We start from the raw sequence: 27,893 nt of genomic DNA on the forward strand, positions 1-27,893 counted from the left end.
TTCAAGAGGCAATACCAAGAATATGTCGTCATATTTTCTCCTAATTTTCCCACTGGGTTTTTACAGGAGTTTTAGCGACATATCACTTTATATCGCTTCTCATATTTTTCCTGAAAAGGTTTTTGGAGAAGTAATCTATATGTTGTATCTCCAATATTTTTCCCCACTCGGGTTTTTAATGGGATACCAATGACATAGTGATTTATTTAAATCACACTCATATATGTTATTTTCTCCTTATTTTCCTATAAGGTTTAAAGGAGTTTTTCTAGCATATCTATACATACATATTCCTCATATTTTTCCCACAGGGTTTTTCGAGGAATTCAAACATACAGCTACATAGATCTCAAAGAAGATTCGATTAAGGGGGAGTGTTGTGAAACGGCACCCCCTGGCCGAAGGGACACATCCATCCAAACGACATCGTTTCACAGGGATGATCTCATCCATTGATAGAGATAGTTAAGATTAGTATAGACAGTTAACCATTGTCACCAAAGGGACATGTCCTTTGGACACTAACAGTTGTGTCCGTACGGACACACCTCTTCACTTTGTATATATATCTAAGAGATCAATGAAAGCAGTTTAGTTGTTCCCAAATCTTGTTCATTTTCATTCACTTTTAACAAAAAGCCTATAAATCACTCACAGGTCACTCTCAAGTTGAACCAATATACAAATGGCTATGCAAAACATCTTGTCAAGGAAAACACAAAAAAAAATTCTGGCTTGCACTCAAGGACAAATTGAGCACCAGGAATATGATCAGGAGAAGAGGTATGCATCTGGATGATTATCAATGCGTTCTCTGTCAGCTCTCCACTGAGGAGACAGTTATGCACTTGTTATTCTACTGCCCCTTTGCTAAAAATTGTTGGAACATAGTGAACTTCAACTTTGTTGATCATCTCTCAATTCAAGAAATCTTTCAAGCTTGGAAATCTATGCTACAGATTGAGTTTTCCCTGGATATCTTCATTCTCTTCTGCTGGGGGATCTAGATGATAAGAAATGATGTCATTTTTAGAAACAAAAATTCATCGGTGGAAGACTGCAAGTCTTATATAACAGTGGAGGCGCTTCTTTTGCTTCATAGATGTAAAGCTAGATGTATTCCTCTTTTAGAATCATGGATCAGTTCCAACTTGTAATTCTCTGGATTTTCTTTCTTTCTTTCTCTGTCCCCAAGTTCTTTGGCGGTGAACAGATGATGCCTCTGTTTCCACTTGCCTAAACTCTGTACCTGTACTCTTTGTTCTTTTTAATGCATTCGAAGTAGGAGCCCCTGTCTCCTCCTGATTCCTCAAAAAAACATGAGTAAATAAAATTGGTGTGCATAAATTCCAAAAATATTATTTTCTTGGGGAATGTAGAAATAGCAGTTTTCAAATGGTAATATATAGTTAAGAAACTCTATTTATTTTTTAAGACAAAAGGTCTCCCCTGCTTTTGTATTTCAAAAAGCAAAACGATTCGAGTTCATAGAAGGTTCAGCGCATAAGCACAACAGCTAAAAGAAAAACAGTCTAGCCCACTTGCTCATTACAAGACTCGACAACATCGAAATCACTTTTGACATAGGTTAAAAAGACTGAACACCCAATGGAACCAATTATGATGGTAATGATCTCCTCCTTCCAGCATGACAATTCTGCGTCGGGCGCCTTGATAATTCTTCCAGCTTGACAATCATGCCCTCCAGCAACGCTCCAACTTCCTGCTTGAACATCGATATCCATCCTCTTAGCATCCTTGTAATCCTGATCAGCACCATCTTCACACCTAACCAAACCACTCGCTGAAAGCATAGTTCATTTCTTAGTTTCCATTATTAACTAGATGCTTCTTGTTAAAAATTCAAAGTTTTGCTACTGATTCATAATCAGCACCAATGTCCACACCTAGCACTTCAGTAACCAACTTCCATACATTCACAGCTACATAGCATTCAAAGAATAAATGTGTAATGGATTCACGCTCAGTATAGAAAAGACAGGTAGGATCACTGACATCCCTTCTCTTTTCCAAATTATCCTTTGTAAGCACTCTATTGTGGGACCAGCCATAACAAAAATTGGACTCTTGGTGGTATCGCCAGCTTCCAGATTGGATGAGTGTAAATTGGAAACACACCTCTACAATTTATAACAGCATAGACAGATTGGACCGAGTAAGTGCCATGAGAAGTATAGCTCCACAAAATTTGGTCGTCCTCATCATTGAGCAAGGTCCCCTAAACCAGACTACATAGTTCCCACCACATGCTCATAAGAGCCTCAGAAACATACTTCTAAAAGTGAGCATAAGCTCTTTACCATCCCAAACCTGATTTATAGACTTACCATGCTGCTCATTAATAACATACAGCGGCCAGAAAATGATGGCCAAACTTGTATTCCCATTCCACCGGTCCTCCCAAAACCTTACTTTCTCCTAACACCCATTTGATGCCTATATGGGCTGCTTGAGCTGCCCAGAGAACCCCCTTCCAAAAAGGGGAGGATCCAAGATCAGGACAACAAAAAATGTTAGGAATTAGTTCTATATTTAAAGTCTACAATTTTGACCCAAATAGCATTCTTATGTAGCTGGTATCTAAAGATCCAAGAGGTTAATAGGGCTAAGTTTAAACTCCTCAAATCTGGGACACCCAAACCTCCCACCTCCTTCCTTTGAGCATACAAACTGCCAATTGGCTAAGTGGTATTAATGTTTGTCTTTCACTATTGTTCCACAAAAAAATGTCCAATATGGGAATTCATCATTTTGATAACCCACTTAGGGAACTTTATAATAAACAGGACATAAATAGGAATACTAGCCAAACATGCTTTCAGTACAATAAGTCTACCAGCATAGGATAGAAGTCTACCCCTCCAACCAGTAATTCTTTTGATAATTTCGTCCACCACTGGCTGTAGGTCTTCCTAGTCAGCTTGAAGTAAGGAAGAGGGACACCCAAGTATTTAATAGGGGAAATCACATTTTTTACAGCATAATAACCTAGCAAACTCATTAGCCTGATCCTCTCCTAAAACAATTGTCAACAGATCACTCTTGTCATAATTAATTTTTATGCCTGACATTTGCTCAAAGCAAAGCAACAACCACTTCAAAATACTAACTTTCTCCAGATTGTTTTCTAAAAATAGTAGTGTAGCATACTGTAGGCCTATGGATGGTTTTGGTCATGCATGAAGCTAGCTAGCCTACTAGAGGTGGCATGGATTGTATATGCATGAGCCTGCATGCAAGAATCAAAAGACTCCTGTATTAATTCTCTGTATTAATGATTGTGCATCGGTGCTACAAATTAGTACACAAAATAATTACAAAGTATGGAAAGGTTCATGTCACATGTTCGAGCTTCATCGTTTGCGACGCTTATTTGGCCGTACACGTATCCTATCTGTATGGTCATTGCGTAGGTATGGGGTTAGCTCGCTTGGGTGGATCTTGGGAATGATGAAAGTACCAAAAGGAGGGATTTCATCAAATTGATTGAACTCTTCTTCATCCATGACATTTTGAACTCCAATAATCCGCCTTTTGCCGGGTAGAACCACATGTCGTTCCTTATTTATCGTGTCGGTCACATAGAAGACTTGAGACACTTGAGCTGCGATTATGAATGGCTCTTCCCTATACCCAACATGGTTGAGGTCAACCATGGTGAACCCATACCGGTCCTTCATGACGCTCTTTTTGCCCCCACTAATCCAGTAGCAGCAAAAAATGGGTATTTTGAAGTCCACATACGTGAGTTCCCATATCTCCTCAATCTGACCATAGTATGCGGACTTAATTGTCGAATTGTCGCTTTCATATGCATCTATATGAACACCGTTATTCTGGTACGTGCTTTTCCAGTCTTGGGCAACTCTGTAAAATGTGTAGCCATTGATATCGTATCCTTGATAAGTAGTGACCGTGAATAGAGGGCCTCTTGACAGGTTCCGGAGAGATTCATTGGTGCTAGAGCTTTCCATTTCAATTCGAGATCTGAACCAAGTGCTGAAACCCGTCATATGAGCCCTCGATAACCAAGCTTGTCCCCTTGCTGGGTTGTCTCATGCTAGCAGCTCCTTATGCTCAGCAATATATGGTGATACGTCCTCCGTGTGTTGCAACACGAGGAAATGGGCCTTTTCATATGCATCCAGTTCTGGGTTTATTGTCTTCTCACCATGGATCCCTACCCCTGCTATCCTTCCATGGTGCCTAGGCTTTGGGTTGCCAATTGGATTTTCAGGATCTATGTAATCAAGGCACCAGTCAATGACCTCCTTTACAGAATATCCCTGAACCATGCTTCCCTCAGGTCTAGCTCGATTATTTGTGTACATGTTCAGAGTGCTCATGAATCTCTCATATGGATACATATGATGTAGGTACATAGGTCTAAGGTATCTTATCTCGTTAACAAGGTGAGTAATTAGATGGACTAACACATCAAAGAAAATGGTGGGAAATACGCTTCCAGAAGACATATTGTCTCATGTATGTTTTCCTCCAAACTATCCAAAGTCCTCTCATCAATGACCTTATGCGATATCGCATTAAAGAAGAAACAAAGGCTCATGATAGCCATTCGTGGTTTTTCTGGCAGAATACTCCTTATTCCAATTGCAAGCATTGTGGTCAGTATCATGTCACAGTCATTAGCTTTCACTGATGTTGCTAAAGTACCCAGATGGAACCTTAACACTACGGAAGAAATCACACAGTTCTTTCTTCTCTTCATTTGATAGATTTATAGCAGATAACGGCAACGCATCATTGCCATCAGGACGAAGCTCAGGCCTTATGTCCAAGTCTTCCAGATCGGCTCGCGCCTACTCATGGTCCTTGGATTTTCCCTTGGCATTCATAAGTGTACCAAGTAAACTCTCGTAGATATTCTTTTTGATGTGCATGACATCGATACTATGTCGAATAGTTAAATCCTTCCAATAGGGGAGCTCCCAAAAAATGGACCTCTTTTTCCACATTTTGTTTTCTTTGGCTTCTTCAGTGCTTTTTCTCTTTCGATTGGTTTTTTCCTTTTCAAAGGTAACTTCAATGTTCTTGACCTGGCTGTGGACATATTCACCAGTGAAATTCCTTGGAGCAGGTGCCCTCTCTATCGTGCCATCAAACTATTGTTTCATGTTATGATATGGATGTGACATGCTAAGGAAACGTCGATGCCTTGTGTACACCTGCTTTTTGGATTTGTTTAGCTGCATGGCCTCGGTGTCATACAAGCATTGGAAACAATCTTTGTCCCCTTTACTCTGCCTAGACAAGCTACGGTGTCTAGGTACATCAGTGACGGTGGTGAACAACATGGCCTTTAGTGTGAACTCCGACCCAGTGTACTGGTCAACTATTTGAACACCCTCCTCCACCCACAGTTTTTTAACTCATAGACCACTGGTCTTAGGAACACATCAATGTCATTGCCAAGCTGGCGTGGGCTTGAGATTAGCATTGGCATCAACATGTACTTCCTCTTGTTACATAACCATGGTGGTAGATTGTAGATAGATAGCAGAACTGGCCATACGTTGTGTGAACTACTCATGTGACCAAAAGGGTTCATGCCATCTGTGCTGAGCACAAACCATATATTCCTTGGTTCATTGGCAAATTGTCCATGCTTCATCTCAATGTTGTGCCACTGAGTAGAATCTGCCGGATGTCGTAGGTTATCGTCCTTCTTTCTATCATCCTTATGCCAACGAAGCAGTTGAGCTTCCTTCCTGCTAGCAAACATCCGCTTCAATCATGGAATTATCAGAAAATACCATACCACCTTTTGAGGACCTCCATGCTTCCTTTCCTCATCACCCCCATCTTTTCTGCCCTTGTACCGAGGGGTTCCACACTGCGGGCATTCCATCAACTCTGCATGTTTCCCACAAAATAGGATGCAATCATGTTTACACGCATGAATCTTCTCTACTATCAATCAAAAAGGGAAAATTGTTTGCTTGGTCTCGTATGTGGTTTCTGGTAGGTGATTCCCCATCAAAAACATGTCTCGTAGCAAATCTAGCAATTCTTTGAAGCTCCGGTCGGTCCAATGATGGGCTGCCTTTAGCTGTAGCAACTTAAGGCACGAGAAAATCTTGGTGTACTTTTTTGGACAGTTAGGATACACAGGGAGCTTTGCATCTTTCATCAAAGCTTCCAATCTTGCTATCTCCTTCTCAGTAGAGGCCTCCCACATGGCATCACACACCATCTCTTCAATTTTGTCCGGCATTTTGCCTATTTGCTCACCCATTTCCACAATGTCTTCATCACTGAGATCCTAAGCAACACTACAAGCATGTGGACATCTTCCTCTGTACGGCCAATGAGTCCATCTGTATGGCAATGCATGTCATCCATATGGTTGTCTTGCAGGTCTCGATTGTTATTGCCTTCCTCGCCATGCTTGTTCCAACATTGATACACTGGCAGTCAGCAAGGTAGCGGTGATGAAGTTTATGATTCAGGAGATATGATTGATGTGGAGGCCCCAACTAAGCCACGGAGTAGTAGGACTGCAACAAGGTGGTCGGCAGACAAGATAACAGTTACAGAAATTGACGAAGATGGTTTTCCCACAGAGAAGAAGGGCAAGAGTAGAATGCGTAGGCTTGCATGTCTTGTTGCTCACCAACATCTCCCGTTGGTTCTTGATTTTGAGCAAGATAAGAATTGATTGTTTGATGAATATTGCCTGCCTAAATTGGAGTTCCCCGAAGCATTGAGGGATTTGGCAAAGAAATAGTTTATGAAGTTGATTGCCAAGAGTTTCCGAACGTTCAAAAGCCATCTTGTCTGCAATTATGTGGTAAAAGGGCTTCTTCCCTTCGATTGTCACAAGCATATCAAACCAAAAATATGGGTAGATTTTGTGAGGTTGAAGAGTAGTGAACATTTCAAAGCACAAAGTGAATATTACAAATCTCTATGGCAGAAGAACACTCACAACCACCATCTTGGTACATCCGAATACGATGGGAAAATTGAACAATGGGAGGCCGAGGATGAAAGGTTGGCGAGTAAAGGCATTTCAAACCCATGGATAGAGTTCCCCCGGGGTAGGTCTAGGAATTGGCTGCAAGCTAGGAGTACTTTGTTTGCATCCGATGACAAAGCAGAAATCATATGGTGTAGTGAGGGAACCAAGGAAGTATCTGACAAAATGAAGCAGAAGGTTACAGAATCTCAAGGTTCAGAAGTCAACTTTGTTAGGGAAAAGGATATACTCAGTGCATGCTTGGGCCTAGAACACACAGGTCGCGTGCGTGGTTTTTCCAGCTACAAGGGATGGAAGCATGGATTTCTAGACTGTAGGGAAATGTATAAGAAGCGTAGGAGGGTAGTCGTGGATTATGTCGCTCTTAAGGCTAAACTCTAGGACGAGATCATGGGCAAGGTGATGAAGAAGATGGGTGTGTTATAGGGAGTACAAACAGAAGCAGGTTCCATCCCAACCGTAGTTGGACGAAAGAGTAGTTGTTCATCCACCCCTGACAGTGAACTTATTTGTCCGATAATGCTAGAGGATCCAGATCCCATTGCCCTCCTTGATGAGCCCACCACTTGTGCCCTTGTAAGCCACCTTGGAGGAATACAAATTGAGGTTGCAAGGGGTCAGTTATATCCACATGTGGACATACATGACATCCAAATACTTCCTGGGTATGTAGTGGTTAGGGTGGAGTATGTACACTTCCCCCTTCAGGTTTCAGTTGGTGGAACCTCCCCCTAATGATGAGATAAAAACACTCAGGCAAGCCCTTATGCATAGGATCTAGTGGAAGAGGCCTGATATTGTGTTGAACCCAGAACCAATGGATTCTTGCATAGGTTAGAACTCTAGCAGAACTCAATCGAGAGCAACCCTTACTATGGTAATGCCAAAATCAAAGCATAGAGAGATCGAGCAGCAGAACAAGCATAATCTGGTGACAACGCCTAGTGCACCCGACAGGTCCAATAGTACTTCTACTGAGAAGGACATTACATTAAAGTGTGGAGAGAACCAGCAGAAGAACAAGCAAAATCTAGTGACAATGTCTAGTGCACTCAAGAGGTCCAATTATACTGCAACTAAGAAGCCGGTGGCTTCAAATGAGGCTGAGTTACATAAGCAGATGGATAAACAGAAGAAGGTTCGTCGTGCCCAACTGTTAGATAAGCAGAATGAGGTTGCACAAGCCCATAGGCAGACAGAGAGGAGGCAATGAAATGTGGTGTCCAAATATGCAAAGGGTGCACAGGTGAACACATCCGAGTTTGCTGCCAATAGAACAACGGAGAAGGGCAACAAAAGGAGGGAGACGCCTTCAGCATGGACCAAAGCCAACCCTAAATTCAAGTATGGAGAGGCAATGCTATGAGAAAAAGAGAATGACAGCTGTTGTCCTTCGTTCGTTGCCCTCCATACCTACTATATTGTAGCTTGTGCTGAACAGAAGGTTGGCATAATGGTTAATTTTAACCCTTCCCAGTTAGGGCATACCGAGTCGGCTGATGACTTTGTGATTGGATTTAATGACATGTATGACCTCTTCAATCTTGATGGGCTGGACATGTCCCCTTTATGCTGCTTCTCCCTGTAAGTTGAAAGCTCCCATTTGAAATTGTTGTATATGTTCCAACCTCATTCCTCTATATATGTGCTTCGCAGTGGCACAGGGCAGCAAGGTGCTGCCTGAAAGATAGATTAGATCATCTATGTGCATGATACGGCACCCTAGCTTCCTGGTAGATGCTATTAGGACTTGGATTATATTTTTTATGTCCACGCCATTAATTCATTTTCATGTGCCAACTACTAAAGTTTTTATTCATTAAATTAAAAATTGGAAAACAAATCTGGTGTTATTAGGATAGGGAAACAACATACATGAATTAATTAATAAAGCCCCTTTTTGTTTTGTGTTCATTCAGGTACATGGTACAAAAGGTTATGGAAGATGGCTTGCCTGTGGGCATTATGGAACCCCAGGTGTTCTTGAAATCCAACATTCGTTGCAATGAATCAGCTGTTGTGGATTATGTGAAAAGTGTGTTCAATCGTTATGCAAAGGAGCCGGATAGCCTTATAATGTTTGCCCACAATACAGGAGATCACTGGTTATTGGTGGTAGTCATCCCTAAGTGGAACAAGGTCGTGTACCTTGATTCTGACAGATCAAAACAACGAGACCATTCGTCGTTGAAAGCAGTGATTAACTAGTTAGTTTGTCTTGAGTTGTATTTTGTTACTGTACACATATATATAAGTGGGAAACCAGTATACATACTGACACATGTCCACATTGCATGATTGCAGGACTTTTGTGCTTTCAAATTACAAAAAGAAGGCAGGTAACAAGGCTCCACTTTCACATGCCACTAAATTCCCGGTAATTAATTTTGTTGTGTTGTTGAATTCCTTTTGAATCGGTACTAGTATCCATGTACTGATGTTTTCATGCATAACTTTTGCAAGTGTCACCGGCAACTCAATGACCACACTTGTGGCTTCTACACTGCACATCACATGAAGTTAGCAATGGTGGCCACAACTTGTAAAGATCCTAGGGTATGATTGTGCGAACCACAAGGCTCCTCTCGGTGCTGATTTACTGTCGTCATACCTAAAAGGCTGTCTTTATTCTTTCTTTATATGCAAGGATTTTGAGGTGGCTAGCATGGTACTGGATAGAAGTGTGTTGTTGGGAATCTGAGAAGATATTGCCTCATTCCTGATGTCGCAACTCCCGAAGGCATGAAATGAGATGGGGAAATTTTATTTTGGACTTATCCAGGTTTCTTGAACATTGATTTGTGAGACATGTGCTGTCGTTGGTTACTTAAGTTGCCCCGTATGTTAATTTATCACTTTATATGTCTCTATGTAACTGTGCACACTTTTAACTGTTGTTGACCTAAAGATGGATTTGCATGTAAAACATATGTGTTGTGATATTAGTTTTATTGAGTTGGTAATATTAGCAGTTGTTTTGTATGTGTAACAAGCTGTGTCAGACATGTTGTACAAGAGCCCGTCAGTAATAGTGTTGACAGCTTCAACCGTCTATTTCTTAAATGAGACGGGTATCTATAGCCGCCACTTTTAATACACAAATCGGAGATGAGTAGTTGTTGGAGCTGTCAATTTTTTGTTACAGTAGCCAGCTTGTTTTTAAGATTTCAGAGACGGGGAGTTCAACCGTCGCAATTTTTTATGGGTCACAGACGGTTTGAAACAAAAACCGTCTGTTTTATGTAATTATCTGAGACGGGTAGATTCCCTATAGCCGTCGCTATTATTACTTATTAGAGACGGTTCGGGTAATAACCGTCTCTTTTATATACTTATCTGAGACGGGTGCACACCCATCACTACTACTGTCCACATCACATATGTAAAATTTCAGACACTTGTCTTCAGCGTCACAAACTGACATCACGGACCGTCACTAATTTGCTTATCTGGCGTAGTGGTAGGTGGTGTCTGTCTCGGCCAGGGGCTCCAGGGCGGAGAAGCGCGCCATGGCTGGACACTCGAGGGTGTCCACGGAGACATAGGGGTCGACGACGTTGAGCAGTCGTTGCGCGTGGCGGCGGAGGAAGAGGTTGAGGTAGGTCAGGAACAGCCGCCGCGGTGTGTACACCACGAGCAGCGGCGCCAGGAACCACGACGACGCCATGTTGGCCAGCACCCATCGCGGCACCCGCGAGACCGCGCCGGGATTATTCGCGGAGGCAAACATGGCGCGCGTGCGACGTCGAGAGGTTTCTTGCACGCCGCACGTACGGGCTTGATCGCGCGCACAGGAGAGGATATGGGGCCACGTGGTCCGGCCGTACTACGTGCCCGTTACGGTTTCGAAATCCCAATCAGGGGAGTTTGATTCTATCACGATGGATGAGATTTCGAAAAAAAAAAACATTTCCTGTTTGACGATAAAAACGATTATATGTAACAGTATTTTGATCCGACACAAAAAAAAAAACCCGCAGGCTCCATTAGGGTATCCACGGGCCTAGAGATGGCTATATAGCCTGAGGCCCATGAGCACGGCCCATGGCATGATGTTTTTGCCCGACCCAGGCATGGCCCGGCTCGACTCAGTCGTACTCCTCCCCTTTGTCCCCTTTCCTGCCTGCTGCCATCCGCTCAGGCTAGCGGCAACAACCCTAGTACCCAACCCTACCTCCTCACTACTCATAGGGTGCAAATGGTACCGATTTTTTTAGATCTTATCTGAGTCTGAATTCGTTTAGAAAAATTTAAATCTATCCATATCTAAATTTGGATACTCAGCATCGAATACCGTATCCGTATCGGGATACTTAAAAAATTATATATTTTTTGTATCGCGTCTCAAATCGTATATTTATTTGTATCCGAGTACTCCTGTGATTCTCAAAAAGTTTTCACGGCCTAAGTGGGTCCTACCATGCCTCGTCATCGGCATAATCTCACCAACAAGAAACCCGGGAACCCAGAAACAGATAAAGCAGCAGCAGTGTGCAGCACTGGTCAAAGCCACGCCTCCTCTAAACCCTTCGCCTGTCAGAACCACGAGGCCTTGCCTTCTGTTTTTCGGAGGGCAGTGCATCCCATTCCCTGCTGTTTTTCGATTCCAACGCACATCGCATGTTTGATGTTTCCAAACGGTACGTCGCAGTCGTCTAATGAGCAGCAAAGAGCAGATCCATCTATGGCCTCTGGGCAATGTTTTCCGATGGCCTCTGCCTCTCCGACACTTCAGTTCTGCAACACAAGCACAGCAAATTCCAAATGGCATGCCTTTGTCATCAATTCAGCAGGAGTCTGATCTGATGGCCATGTTTTGCTAGATCTGATGTACCAATAAAGAAGGCTGAAGTCAAAATAGTTTGATACATGTATGAAGATGAAGAAACTCCTCATTAAACCACTACATTAGAAATGCAACTCCAACATGATTGGATTGCTGCAGCTACCAAGTTACCAACACAACAAGACGCAGTTAAACAAACGACATTGTTATCAAAGGCCCTAATCTTGATCCTCCACTATCTCCGCCACGTCCTGGACGACGACGCTGCAACTGGCGCCGCCGGTCTTGGCCTTCTTCCGCAGCGCCTCCACCAGGCCGCGGTCAGGGACGAGTCCACGCCGACGTCACCGTCCTTGGTGCCCTTGGGCGTGAGGAGCTCGGCGACGTCGGCGGTGGTGATGTCGGTCTCCTGCAGCATCGCACCGATGTCGTCGAACAGCGGGTGGGCGTCGACGGCGAGGTAGTTCCTGGCCAGGACCCTGAAGGCCTCGAAGCAGCAGTAGGACATCTCGATGTGCTTGTCCATGCGGCCGCGCCGGATCAGCGCCGGGTCCAGCCGCTCCACGTGGTTCGTCGTGAACACGATGATGCGCTCGCCGCCGCACGCCGACCAGAGGCCGTCGATGAAGTTGAGCAGGCCGGAGAGCGTCACCTTGCTGGGGGTCGCGTTGCGGGGTGAGGACTGCTCGCCCTCGGTCGCCTGCGCCTTCGCCACGTCGGCGCCGGCGGCGCCTGGAGCGGGACCCGGCACCGGCGCCTTCGGCTTCTTCTTGCTGCGCTTGCCGGTCAGGTCGAGGGAGCAGTCGATGTCCACGAAGACGATGATGGATTTGCCCTTCGTCTCGATGAACATGCGCCGGAGGTCGGTGTTGGTGGCCACGGATAGCAGCTCGATGTCGTAGATGTTGTAGTCGAGGTAGTTGGCCATGGCGGCGATCATGGTGGACTTGCCCGTGCCCGGCGGGCCGTACAGGAGGTACCCGCGCTTCCACCGTCGAGGTCGTTCCGGAACGCGTCGAGGTTCCACGCCTTGCCGATGCGCGCGTAGTACTCCTTCCCGTTCCGGAACGCGTCAAGGTCGTCCATGATCTCCCGCTTCTTGGCCGGGTCCATGGCCAGCGTGTCTGATGGAATCAAACACCACAGCGAGCTTGGATCGTGAACGCCGGCGACGGCGCGGTGACCGCGGCGAGAAAACAAGCAGATGGAAACAAGCGCAACAAACTCACACGAGAAAAGTGGATTTTTTGCGGCCTCCGACGCGCCGCCTTCGGTCTGTTATTGACACTTTTATACACAAATGCATGCTGCAATCTCGGGCTTGCAACAACCAAGCCTTCCCCGTGCCATGCCGTACAAAGTGCGCCACGGTGTTTCGCTGTGGCGCGCGCTGCGTGCGCTGAGCACGTCATGGCGTGGACTGACCGAACTAAACTGGACCAAGTCGTGATCAAGCACGCCATCGACCACGCCCTGCCCCTATGCTAGCTGATGCATGACTAAGAACGAAAAATTACATACTGTTGTGCAACAATTTGGCTAACAAATCACCCCCTAAACTTGTTGCACATCGACGACGCCCAGAGCACTCCTCAGTTCCACAAACTTGACTCGCCCCAGCGACTTGGTGAAGATGTCGGCGAGCTGCCCCGTAGTCCCAACATGATCCACCTCCACCTTGCCTTCTTCAATGCACTCACGAATAAAGTGATACTTAGTATCAATATGCTTGTTGCGATCATGGTGCACTGGGTTCCTGCTAAGAGCGATGGCAGACATATTGTCCATGAGTAGCCTCACTGTCGCCTCCTTCGTTCCCATCATATCTGCTATCAACTGGCTTAACCAAACGCCTTGGCACGTTGCTGCTGCTGCTGCCACATACTCGGCTTCACATGAAGACAAAGCAACTATCTTCTGCTTCTGTGATGCCCATGTTACTAGGCTATTGCCAAGGAAATATACAACACCCGTGGTGCTCTTCCTATCCCCAACATCTCCTGCAAAGTCACTGTCACGGTACCCGAGCAAGATGGGTTTCAGTTCAGTTCCCTTCTCATATCTGCGGCCATGCCCTACTGTTCCCTTCAAGTATCTCAAGATATGTTTAATAGCAGCCCAGTGCTCTCTCCCTAGTGCCTCCATGTACCTGCTAACAACACCTACCGCATATGCAAGATCTGGCCTGGTGTTGATGATGTATTTGAGGCTACCAATTATGCTTCTATATGTAGTAGGATCTACAGCTTCTCCCTCCTTCTTCTTGCAGAGCTTGAGCCGACACTCTATGGGTGTATCACAAGGGTTGCAGTTTTTCATGCCTGCCCCCTCAAGTATCTTTACAGCATAAGAGCTCTGACTCAATGTAATTCCCCCATCTCCCTGCTTCACCTCTATCCCCAAGTAGTAGCTCAGGAGACCTAGATCACTCATGCCGAATTTCTTCCTCATCTCTGACTTAAACTGTTTAATGTCACTGACATTTGGTCCAGAGATGATAAAATCATCAACATACACCCCCACAAGTAGAAATGAGTTCTTGCAGCTCCTTCTGTATACAACATGCTCTAGCTTGCTTCTCACAAAACCGAGAGCAACTAGTTCTTTATCAAGTTTAGCATTCCATGCTCTGGGTGCCTGCTTAAGGCCATAGAGTATCTTTCTCAATTTAAGCACCTTGTCTCCATTGCGAATGATGAATCCTGGAGGTTGTTGCACAAACATTGTTTCAGTTAAGCCACCATTCAAAAAAGCAGATTTCATATCCATATGGTGTACTTCCTATCCACCTTGTGCTGCTAGTGCTAACAACACCCTTACAGTCTCAATCCTAGCAACTAGAGCAAATACTTCATCAAAGTCTACTCCTTGGCACTGAGCATGCCCCTTGGCCACTAACCTTGCTTTATACTTGACAACATTTCCATCTGGATCTTTCTTGACTTTAAAAACCCACTTCAGGCCTATGGCCTTTTGCTTGGCTGGCAGATCACTGACATCCCAGGTGCGGTTTTCTTCAATTGCCTGCATTTCCGATTGCATAGCCTGCCTCCAGCAGTTTTCAGACACAGCCTCATCCACCGTCCTTGGTTCTTCTGCTGCTACTAGGCAAAGCCCACTGTCCTCGAACCCCTGCATTTCCTCGATTGTTTCAAGCAAATTAGGAATGGTTCTGAACCTCAGTGGAGCACCATCAGAATCTTCAGAGGCATTGGTGGGCAGCGTTGCCCACTAGATCATCTGACCTGGTGTACCAGGGCTGGCACTTGGGGTGTGTGGTGGTGTATTAGATGCACCCCCACTGATGGAATTGATGCAGCAGGCGAGGCCGGTTCATCATCATCAGGTTCAGAGGCGGTGCTCCCTTCAGGATCAACGTCAGGCCCTATTGTCGGACCAGGAACAATGTCAAAACACTGAACCGTGAAAGTATCAGGGACTGCTGCGTCATTGCTCAGCCTGCTGTCATTCCCCTCCCAATTCCATGCCTTCTTCTCGTCGAATATCACATCTCTAGTCACCATCAGCTTGTCCTTCACGGGATCATACACACGGAATCCCTTCGTCCCTGTCTCATAGCCGAAGAACACACCTGGAACTGATATGTCCGCCAGCTTGCTTATGTCGGGGCCAACACGCTTGGCATAAGCAACACATCCAAACGTACACAGATGCTTGACCCCTGGCTTCTTCTCAAGCCAAGCTTCGAATGGAGTTTTCCCGTTCAGGCTTTTCGTCGGCAATCGGTTCAATACGTACACCGCCACCTTGACTGCTTCACCCCAAAACCGAGCAGGTACTCGCATGCTCTTGAGCAGGCAACGAGCCATCTCCACGACGGTCTGATTCTGCCGTTCTACTACTCCGTTCTGTTGTGGGGAGTATGGCGTGGTGGTGCTGTGCTTGATGCCGTGGTCGTTACAGAAAGCCACAAACGCACCTGAGTTGAATTCGCCACCATGGTCCGTCCTGAACGCCTTCAGGCGACGGCCCGACTCCATCTCGGCCGTTGTCTTGAACCTTTTGAAATACACCAGCGCCTCATCCTTGGACGCCAGTAGCTCAAGCCACATATAGCGGCTGTGATCATCGACGATGAGCAAGAAGAATGACTTCCCGCCGGGTGTGGGCGGTGTAATGTGCCCACATAGATCACCATGCACCAGTTCAAGCCCCCCCCCCCCCCCCCGTCGCGCGGTACGTCGAGGCCTGGGGAAAGGGTGTGCGGTGCTGCTTGGCCAGTGCGCAGCCATCGCACACCTGCTCCGAACGCTGGATCAGGGGTATACCCTCCACCATCTCCTTGGCACCCAGCTCACGCAGAGACCTGAAATTCAAGTGTCAGTATCGTGCATACCAGAGCCACACAGTCTCGTCCATCTTGGTCATTAGGCACACGGGCGAGGTCAGGTTCACCTTCATGATGTACAGGTGATTCCTCCTCTCTGCTCGGATCAGAACGCCCCTCTCCTGGTTCATAGCCTGGCGGCACTCGAACACCTTCAGGACGCCGGCATCGATCTCGATGCGACACCCCCCTTCTTCCAATTGGCCAAGACTCACGATATTGCATTTGAGGGATGGGATGTAGTATACCTCAGTGAGCACACGATGGTCCTGATTCCTGCCGACGATCGTCACAGCCCCGATCTCGCAGATCTCCACCGTGGATCCATCTCCAAACCACACCGCGCCGCGCATCGTCTCGTCTAGGGTTGCCAGCGACGCCCGGCACCCAGTCATGTGATTCGTGGCGCTGGTGTCGAGGACCCATGCGCCTTCATCGTACTTCGACGAGGACACATGTTCCTGGTTTAGGAACACCCATTGCGCGGTGGAGTTCGTGATCCGCACAACATTGCAGACCTACGCCACCATGAGCGCTGGCTGTTCGGTGTCGGCGTTCACATGGTGAGTGGCCTCCTGCCGCTCCTCTTTCAGTTCCTTCGTCTTGCACTCCTTCACGAAGTGCCCGTAGATGCCACATTTGCGGCACTTGCCTTTCCGTCGTGGAGTGCCCATCGACGTGAGTTTCACGCTAGAGTCGCGCGCTTCGCCGCCGCCGCCGCCGCGCGCTCCGGATCTCCCCTTCTTGATATAGCGCCCACCGCTCTTTCCGTCGGACGACGAGGACGTGTCCGGCACGATGTGGCTCTTGTTCCTGGCCGCCCACTCCTCCTCCGTCACCTGCTCCACCGACGGCTCGAAACGATCTTCCACCGCACGTCCGGGACGCCGTGTACGTGCGGCCGGCGTCGTCCGGGATGCCGCCGCCGTGGAACAACGTGGGACCATGGTGACGGGAGGGCGACCGCACGGAGTGCCACCACACGGTGGCGCCGCGGAACTCGTCGGTCACCTCCTCGTTGTCGCCCAGGGTGAGCACGAAGCGGTCGGCGTTGCGTGCGGGCTCGGCTCGGAGCGCCCGCGCCCGGCGCGTGCACCGGTGGCTGAGGTACGCGTTGGGCCGCTCGTACACGTCCCCGCGCTTCATCCGCTCGCCGTCGTACTCGGCAACGGTGGCGGTGAGGTAGGGGTCGGCGAGCCCCAGGAGCCACCGCGCGTGGCGCCGAAGGAAGTGCCCGGCGAAGTGGTCCAGCAGCTGGCGAGGGAGGTAGGGGCGCAGCATGCTTCACACGAGCATCACGCCAGCGAGCGACGACCAGATGCCGCCGAACTGCTCCAGCAGCTCAGGTGAGACCGGCGCCGGATTCTTCTGGCTCTCGGGTGTGACGGCATGTGGGCACCTCTGCTGTGCACTGTGGACTGTGGAGGACGGCCCGGGTGGTGGATATGTGGAGATGAAAAGGTGCCTTTCAGGGTGTGGGACCACTGGCTGCCGTCAGCCCCAACGCACTGCCTCAGCTTGCCAGTTGCCACTAGGCTCGGATACCACGGTGTCAAAAAATTATATGCGGCATAGTATCCTGCAGAGGCCACTATTGCCTCGGGAGAGAGAGGAGATTTTTAGAGCAGTAAAAAGTGATAGGTGAGAGGAAAAGAAAGTGCAGCTTTGGTTGGAAGGACGGTGGCTCTAGAATCCTACGCCTACATGTCATATCTACTTTTATCTATGTTTGCATTGGGGAAGGCCTGGCAGTGGTTTCGGACTTTTGCGGCGTCCTTTGATTTTAGACATTTTGCTCGTGATTAACTGATTATCATTAGCTTGAAAGGACTATTCAACAGTATCATTTTGAAAGCGAGAGCTAAAACTTAAGACCCGCCTGGTGCAGATTTTTTGAGGCTCTGACTTCTCTATTACAGTGGGAGCCCGTGAAGCCTTAAAATAATCAGCTCCTTGAGCTCTTGTCCATGGTTTATTTTAGATTTTGTGGAAGTTGGAACCATTTTTGCTACCGTGGTCAACAATGCTCAACAGTGCATTCGAAGCTTATGCAAGATACAGTGGAAGCCTGATCAAATGGATTCTTAGTACATGCTTGATTCATGCATTATGTTTCAATTATGCCCCACCTACTAGCGTAGCATATGACCTACCGCCTCCTCCACATGGCGTTCTACGCATCTGGAAAGGCGGATTTGAGGCCGGAGCAGTGTTTTTACCATCGCTCGGTCTGAGGAGGAAGAAGAAGCTTGTGTTGGGCCATTGGCTAAGTACAAGTTAATGTCCCAATTTTGTTTTGGCCTAGCCTAGCGTCACAAGCCTGAAAGCTAGGCTAGGTTTCCTGAAAGGCTGAAACACCACGCATGTCTCTACGATTGCCTTGAGTCAAGACCCTCCGACCAGTGCCAATTCGGCGAAATAAACCCTAGTTTCCCGACGTCCACCCAAGCTAGCTATCGCTGTCGTGACACTAGCCTACGCCTGGTGTGTGGCTACCCCTAATCGTTGGTCGCTACCCTACACCATTGTGGCAGTCATTAGAGGAGATCAGGCGAGAGAGGAGGGATTTCACAGAGAGGGGGAGTAGGAGAGTGGCAGCGATGGTGTGGTGCCGTTGCTAGTCACCACCATGAATATGGAGTTGCGCCGGTAGTGGCTAATGGCAAGGAGCAACAACTGGTTGACATTGGTGTCGGGTGTGGATGAGACGCCCCAAATGCCCCTATTATTCTGTGCTACAACATGTCATCAATAGGCATTGCCCCGGCTCTAGTTTTGTGGCGGATGATGGAAGAAGGAAGCATGCTTCATGGCGGCGAACGACCAGCACTAGAAACATCCAAGGTATGTTCTCCACCACGTAAAATATTGACCGAGCTCCGCCACTAATCCTTGCTAATGCGGGTTGTGTGTCATACCAGCAATCGATTTCAAACAATTCTTATTAAGGGACCTACTTGGTATAGTTTTTAGGGACTTCGCTTCCTCCTGTCAGGGGCACTGTAGTAACCCGAGCTATTTTTCTGAAGCCAGGTTTTTAGACCTCACTAACTACTGAAGCTATGTTTTTTTAGGCTTCACTGACTCCGGCTTGTTAGGGCTATGTTACTAGAGCTGAAGCCCCACGGGCCATGACAAAGAGGGACCCCTTAGCGAACCTGGATGCTATTTTTATGATTTTCTATCAAGATCATATTATTGGAAGAAAGAGTTTCACCGACTTTCTACATGTGTTGTCTAGTGGGTTTGTTTCTAGAATCTAGATCATTCGATCTGATTCTGAATTTTTGCATGAGAATGGAGAACCTATAAACATTGATTTTGATTTTGTCTTCGGACAATCACCTGTTTCCCTTGTTTGTGCACCATAGCCGTGACTTTGCTAGCAGCAGCAGCCTGGGGCAAATGACCAGAAAGGGTTCTGAGCCACTGAGCCTGGGAGAAAGCAGTGCTTTATCCTATCCTCGTCCGGCGTCCGGGCAACCGCCAACAGCAGAAGCCAGAGGCGGATCACGACAAGCTCGTGCTGGTGGGCGGTGGCCGCTGTACTTCGTTCAGAGGATCATGCCATCCACGAATGTCCTCCAACCAAAACCTCCAAACTGTAATAAACATAAAAAAAAAGTACTACTACTAGACAAAAGTCACACTGCACGTAAACTGCCGAGTGCTCAATCGAGTCATATGTGAGCCACAATGCATGTAAAACTACTTGACAATAGTCAGCAGGGGCATGTTTGGAACGTAGAAATTTTACATGAATCAGTTTAATTTCATAGGAAAAATGTAGGAACAGAACTTTTTCCCGCAATCCAAACCGACCCTGGAACCTGGGATTGGAAAATCATGCTCAGCAAGGTACACAAGATCAAGACCGCTACTTCTCTTCCTTGGCTGCTCAACTGCCCTCTTTAGTGAGCTCTAATCGGCTCCGGCTAACTGCACTATTTGTCACTGTAGCACAAATCTCCTTTTCTACCTGTAGTTGAAAATGAATTATAAAATGTAAGGAGTCGGTGAAGTTTAAAAAAAAATACGGCTTCACTGGTTCCTTGTCGCTACAGTTAACGTTGTTGAGCCGAAGCTGGTGAGAACTGAACTTCACCAAACAAGGTACCAGCATTATCATTGTTTGGTTCCTACTTCCTTCCTAGCCATAATTTGGCGTTGACCCGGCGGTCGTGCCTAGTCTGCAGTTTAACAATTTGGGGCGGCCGTTTTATTAGCCGCCGAAATTTAGCCCACGGCGTGCGAGGACAGCATGTAAACACGCTCCAAGCCACCGTCAATGTCCACATCCACATGGAGCAAAAAGTCGTTTTCCAAGCAGAAGCAAAACAAGGACATGGCCATAAGGTAACTAAACATATGACCTTTTTTATTTTTTGCGAAATACGATAACCTGATGAGAAGCTGCGTTTAACCTCAGTGTCAACTTCACAGGAATGCTTTTTAACAACAATAACATACATCTGCCAAATAATCAGATCCAGTTATGTACAGCAAATAATAATAAAAAATCATACCACATGAAGGGGAGAAAACACCACTGCATGCATAATTCATGAGCAAGTCAGCAAAATCTCCAGCGGGAAAACGAATGGTTAAAAACGGATCAAAAAACACACAGGCTAATGTATAATACAGCATCCCTTTGGTTGGTATACATGTTCATCCGTATACAGACATTTTTTCCAGCTTATGTTGGAACATGGACTTCTAAATATGTGCCGCAATAATTACATCATCTCATTCAAAAACCAAAAGGCCTCACCACGCGTACGAATCAAAACTAAAACATGACCCCCAAAAAAAAGACATTCACAAAATGTTTCTGTATCCGCTCCCTCCTCTAGCAGCTCCTCCACCTCTAGCATGTTGGTGTTCGCAAACCACACCGCTGGTTAGCTAGACAAAACTAACCTGTATATTAATCTGACAACCACCGATTCACAGTCATGCACCTGGACTGGATGACTGGCTGAACGGGTGCTTCATCTACCCCAAGTCATATATGGAATATAGTAATACTCTCCCTAGGAACTGATACCTGCAAAAGGAGCCATCACATCATTGTTAGAACTTGAATTTTGATGTGTCCTCAAATTATGTAACAAAGTAAATTCATTTTACAAAAATAAAGAAACAAACAATCATATATATAGTTCAGTATCTGATACCAGAAAAAAAGGGTACTACATAGGAAAAGTTCATGTTCAGGATGGACTACAGCTCGTGTGAAAAGCAGGCCTTTCTTACACCATAATGAAATTGGCACTGACCAGATGCTCCATGCATGAAGATTCTGCTCGTCCAATTTAAAATCTATATATACATTTCTAGAACACTAGCTGCGCAGATGACTCAATTCTCAGGGACATAATACTGACATAATCTTTCTCAACCAAAAAAAAAAAAAAAGAGGACATCATTATGTTCCAGCAGTATGCTCTCAACTCTGCTGGTCAATTTTGGCCAAGTATGATAACTACAGAAAAATTCTCATTTTAAGTTGCAGCATTGACATTTCATTTACACCATAATTAATTTGTACTGGCCAGATGATCTACTCATGAAAATGGACTGCCCATCCTAATTACAATCTAAATATTACATCTCTAGAACACTAGTTGAGAAAGATGACTTAAGTCTCAGTAAACCAACTACTAAGATCATCTATCCAAGAGAAATAAAGATCTTCTAGCATCAAGCTTCCTTGTGTATCATTCAAATTTGACTCTGTTTTCAGTTCAGTTTTAGCCAGGTATAATAATAGCTACCCACAGCAAAATTCTCATTTTAAATTGTAACTGATTGATATTTTTGTTTTTAAAAGATATCTACGAGTTCTATTAAACTTCATGGTATTACTTTTTAGATAGAATTGGCATAATGCCAGAGTGCTAAACATAATCAACAACAAAACAAAATCTTCGGAAATCTAACTAATTAAATGTAGGAAACGCGAATGCTATCAGCTATTCATAGTAGCTTTAACGCCAATTTTCTGAAATTCTCCTCTAGTTTGAATGTGCAGGTGAAATAGCATGTACTGACTTGTCTAAACATTTGTTTCAATATTTCAATTAGTATTGGTACCCTTTCGAGTATGACAAATAGATGCTTTGCCCTCAATTTCTGCATCTTGATGAACAAGTACACAGAATAGACAAACAACTGCATCTATTTTACAATATAAGAACAATGCTGCGAATTTTACAGTTGTCAAGCAAAAAGAGAAATATGCTTCAGAACTTAGAATAACGAATTTAATGAACCCACAATTTGGTGGAACTACTTATGCTTAACTGATGCAATTAAAACGATATGCTAAAAATCTCACAAAAAGATAGGCAAAAACGATCAAGTGTCTCTTATTCCAGGAATCCTAGCCATGTCATTAAGGTACATGTTTAAACTTGAGCAAAAGAAACTTGTACTTAAGACATTCAGTAACTAAGATGTTTCCCATTTCATTGTGTAAAAACAACAGAAAGAAAGAAATGGAACAAATGTCCACAAAGCAGCATAATGGTTAGTTTTGTGGTGTTTTAGTCCAATGGTGAATAGCAGATCCTCCATAATCTCTAAGCTTCTTTTAATCAGCGTTTCCATATTGTTGTTAACTTGCTATGCATAGACATCTGTAAGTACATAAACTTTCTGCTCGGGTAACCAGACAGACTAGTAAAAACTATTGTAAATTAGCTATAAATTGGTGCAGAAGTTGACTGGCTGGTCTCCACTTGGTTCCTACTCCCTCTGTTCCAAATTGTAGTCATTCCGGCTTTTCTAGATACATAGATTTTACAATGTATCTAGACATAATGTATATCTAGGTGCATAGCAAAAGCTATGCACCTAGAAAAGCCAGAATGACTTACAATTTGGAATGGAGGGAGTACTAGTTTTATAAATTTTTACAGTAACTAATTACAAGTATTTATAAGTGTAATAAAATTATTAGCATGACAAGTGCTGCGGTTTTGCTTGATGCAGAGCTCTACTGGGTTAGAAGGAAACAGTAATCAAGAACACATCCTACAAAGTTCTGATTACGCGTACCATAGTTATAAGATTAAGATAAGACTTAAGCGTATTTGTAATAAAAATATATGGTATGCAGTATGATAAACTACATTAACAACAAGTGACCGTGTTATGAAAGCTTAAAGCTAAGTAGACCATGTTATGAAAGTTTAAAGCTAAGTAGATCATGTTATGAAAGTTTAAAGCTATGTAGACCATGTTATGAAAGTTTAAAGCTAAGTACTAGTAGACCATGTTATGAAAGTTTAAAGCTAAGTAGACCATGTTATAAAAGTTTAAAGCTAAGTAGACCATGTTATGCCATGATAGACTCTACAAAAGCAGAGGCATTTCCCTTATCGCAAATCTCAATTTTGTCAAGTTTCCTGATGACTATTTTACTTCTTCAAACAGCATGAAAGCAAATGTGAAAACTGTAATACCATAGGAAACAAGAGCACAGAACAATCCTTGAAGAAAACCCAAAAGCTTTAATTTCTTTTTGGCATGGTGCAAACTCCTAATGATTAATTGATGATGTTACCCAAGGTGCAACATATTTGGATAAAATCATATGCTCTCTCCTATACAGTATCAACCTTCACATATACACATGATGCTGTTAAGAAAATCTGATGGTATATCCCTCTTTTTCATAATCTTTTCATCTGTTTTATGTTGATACACTACCTAGTCGTTTAGGCACAGCACTACACATTTCCAACAGTGTACTGAACACTCAGCTACAGGACAATGCTGCAAAACTAATTGTAGCAAAATTCGGCTCTTGGCAGGAACCAATTGGCCACGAGAAATTCCCGGGCAGTGTGTCAAATATCGTTGAATATATCCAGAGTTTGACCAGAATGTTGAAAACATCATACATAAATTGCTTCCTAATCTCCTTGATTTACTCAGCACAATGTTGAATGAATTTGGCACGAGAACTATATCAAGGCAAATATTGATGCAGATGGTTTTGAAAAGAGTCAAGAGACAATGCCAGTGTTCATACTAGAATTGTTCAGTTCCTAGAACTTTGATAATCATGTGGCTAAAATTCCATTTCCAGTCGAATATCCTATCCCAATCTCGCCAAATAAAGGAGAAGAAGCTTGTACAGTGCTTCTTCTACAGTTAAAGTGAACAATGCAACACTAAATGCAAGAGCCAATAGACCAGTGGCTTCAAATAGTTTGATTACAATCCAGATCTACAGTCTACTCCTATTAACCTTCTTTACGTAAGTTAAAAATCAACTGAAGAAAGCAAGAAAATGCTTAGAAAATACAAATAAAATCAAATATTCTATTTGAATATATGGAAACAATAGCATGACAAATTCACTATGCTGCAAAGTAACAATCTAACTGCGAAGATGCACATGTCACGTTCATATGAGTACAAGTCCACGAAGTGTTTTATAAATGTACTGATTATCCATCGTCAAGTTCTATAAATGTCATAGGAGTACAGGACGTCAAAACTATATGATTTCTCTTTTTATTTTGTTATGGAAGAACATCGCTACATCAGTCAGCCAACATGTAACAAAACTCAAGCTTTAATTAGCACAGACTAACCAGTATGTTATGGATTCAGCACTCAAGTTATTACTTGAATTATAAATGGAATTTAGAGGAGCCCACAACAAAGGCGGGCGTACCCAGTGCAGAGAGCTCCCGCTCTGTGCGGGGTCTGGGGAAGGGTGTCAGTGGCAAGCCTTACCCTCGCCTGTGCAATGCGAGGAGACCGCGACTCGAATCCGGGACCTTCCGGTCACAGGCGGTAAGACTCTACCGCTTGCACCAGGCCCGCCCTTCAGCCCACAACAAAGGCAGTGCCATGAAAATTGCATTCAGATTTAATAGATGCAATGCTTTCCTAAACCAAAAAGAGATGTGCTTCACTTTTTCCCCCAGCCATTGAAGTAATTAACAAATTTATTCAGCATACTTCCTTTTTACAGAAAGGAAAATCTATGTGTAATTCAGAATTTCAGAGAAAAATGTTGAAATGAAAACTGACCTCTGCTTGGCTGGTTGTTGTTAACAGGATAGTTGCCCATGTGACTTGCTGACATGTCTCATTTGATAGTTGGATCAACATTTCCAATATCATGACCAAAAGAAGGCACGTCAACCTCAGATGATGCGAACCTCCAGGCTGTGCCACCATAAATAGAGCTGCTCCCATATGTATCTGGGTTGTTTACTTCATATGTGTTGCCTGATGCAGAAAAAGGCTCACCGATTGTACCAGTTGAGTTGCTCCTCCCATAGCTGACAGAAGGCAAACCAAAGCTATTATCTCCAGCTCCACGACCAAGGTTCCCTGACCCAAGGCTTGAAATGCTGCCCATCCCATGAGCAGAAGGGAGACCTCCCCAACTGTCGCCAGTAATACCGACTTGACCCCCATTTCCAGGTGAAGCAAAAGCACTCATGTTTGTAGGATTGCTCGGGTAGTTTAGACTCCCATTACCCCAAACATTCCTAGACATGGAACTCAGCATTGATCCTGGAACATCGTTAAGACCAAGGTACCCCATAGGACTACCCAACCTGTTCGAACCTGCATTGAAGTACGAACCCATTTGCCTCCCATTGGAGTTGCTGATGAAACCAGGGCTTGCACCAAATGTTCCGCTCATCCCGCCTTCAACATTCATGCCCATCCCATAACCTGGGCCAAAAGAAGAGAACCCATTCCGTGCACCTGAAAGCAGGCCATACCTTCCATCCACCCTCATACCATAACCTCCAATGGGGTTCGGGTTGTAACCCTGGTTGAAGTCATTGAGGAAGCTATGGACCCTGTTCATAGCATAGTTCTGCCCCACTCCCACAGGCGAGCGCACGACAGGTCCAGGAGACTGCTCCTTTGGAACAGCTCTCTTAACCTCAACCATCTTACCATTGAGCTCATGGAAGCTCTTGTGCAGGGCTTTGTCCACGGCGTCTTCTGAATCATAGGTGATGAACCCAAATCCCCTCGGCCTCTGCGTGTTGTGGTCGTACATCACAACCACGTCGGTGATGATGCCAAACTGCTCAAAGTACCTTCTGAAGTCAGCCTCCGTGACGTTCGAGGGCAGGCCTCCGACAAAGATCTTCCTGGTGCGTCCCGGTCCAGGCGACCCTACGCTGCTGGCGTTGCCCTTGCTCACAATACTGTGGTCGTCCCTGGGAACAGCCTTCTTCGCCTCCACCTGAACCGAAACGGGACAGGGCAATTCAGCTGTCAATCAACAGGGTAAACAAACACAAGGCAGAAGCTTTGCAGCAGAATTGGGCGGCCCCGAGAGGGAAGATTACTACCATTCGCCCGTCGATCATGTGCTTGTCCATGGTGACGCGCTCGGCGACGGCGGCGTCGGCGAAGACGACGAAGCCGAAGCCGCGGGCGCGGCCCGTGCTGCGGTCCCGCATGATGACGGCCTCGGTGACCTCGCCGAAGTGGCCGAAGTACTCGCGGAGGCGGTCCTCGCTCGTCTCCCACGAGATGCCGCCGACGAAGAGCTTCCCGTAGTCGGCGGCGGCGGCCTCCATCGCTCCCGCCTCCCGTGCCCTCCCCTCCTCTCCTCTCCCCCCTGCAACCAACCACCACAGACGACGCACCGTCACTACGTCGTCAGCCAAGAAGGAACACCGGTACTTATCCACATTCCCCCGCCGCGCGGCTGGATCCTAGCTGGGCGCGACGCGGCGATCGCGGAATTACGCGCGGGGCGGGCGAGATCCGTACCAGATCCGGCTGGGCCCCGGCGCGATCCGGCGGAGCGGCGCCGATCGGGGCGGGGGGGCCGTACGGAGAGCGGGAGGGGGATCGGGACGCTTACCGGTGGGTCCGCTGCGGCGGCGAGGAGGGATCCGTCAGCAATCGGAGGACGCAGGGTGAAGAAGAGGCGGGCGGAGCAGAGGAGGGAGAAGGAGGAAGCGTGGTGCGGTGCGGCGGAGGAATGATTGAATTCGGAGAGGAGATTGTTCTGGTTTTTTACATGGGGGAGCGGCGCCCGGATTTTTTTTTATTTTTTAGCTTTTTTTTAATTTTTTTACAAATATGCTTCTGGAGTTATGATTTTAAAATCTGGACCTTAACTCGGCGCCATCGTTGCTGGCGTCGAGCAGAGCGCCGAGCTTACACTGCTCGGCGCCATCGGGGCCACGTTGGCGGCACAGACGCTGACATGGCAGCCATCTCGACGTCGTGGATATTGGCGCCTAGCTCAACGCCAGCAATCCTGGCACCAAGCCTTCTCTTATGTATGGGCCTTCCCTTCCTTTCTCTCTTCCCCTCTCTTTCTCTCTACCGCCCGTCACCGCTGCCGCACCGTCCCCGCCCTCGTCCTCGGCGGCCGTCACCGCCCGCGCCCACGCCGGCCCCGTGCCCGCGCCGGTAGTCCCCGACCGCGCTTGCGCCCTCAGCGCCCGGCCACGCCAGGTAAAAATTATGAATATGCAACGTAGGTGTTTAGTTAGCTTTGATTGTAATATAGTAGTTCGATTATTTGTTATTTACTAGTTAATGTGATGACTCAGATAGTTAATTTAGTTAGTGATCTAGTGAGATAGATATGTAGATAGATAGAAATATAGATACATAGGTATAGTTAGATATGTAGATAGATAGAAACATAGATACATGGGTACATAGATATAGCTATTTTGTGAGTACACTATATATATATATATACGTAATTATTATCT

General features: G+C 45.8%; 1 protein-coding gene across 1 annotated transcript; it reads right to left on the reverse strand.

Moving 5' to 3' along the window:
* Positions 1-20,756: 20,756 nt before the first annotated feature.
* On the reverse strand, positions 20,757-27,163 carry LOC136549502 (heterogeneous nuclear ribonucleoprotein 1-like). Its single transcript, XM_066540806.1, has 4 exons — positions 27,026-27,163; positions 26,505-26,776; positions 25,213-26,395; positions 20,757-21,205 (listed from the first exon to the last, which is right to left on the reverse strand). The coding sequence occupies exons 2-3, from the start codon at positions 26,733-26,735 to the stop codon at positions 25,271-25,273; spliced, it is 1,356 nt and encodes a 451-aa protein (XP_066396903.1). The 5' UTR covers positions 26,736-26,776; positions 27,026-27,163; the 3' UTR covers positions 20,757-21,205; positions 25,213-25,270.
* Between the last annotated feature and the right edge of the window lie 730 nt (positions 27,164-27,893).

Source organism: Miscanthus floridulus, chromosome 4 (assembly GCF_019320115.1).
Source record: "Miscanthus floridulus cultivar M001 chromosome 4, ASM1932011v1, whole genome shotgun sequence".
NCBI lineage: Eukaryota > Viridiplantae > Streptophyta > Magnoliopsida > Poales > Poaceae > Miscanthus > Miscanthus floridulus.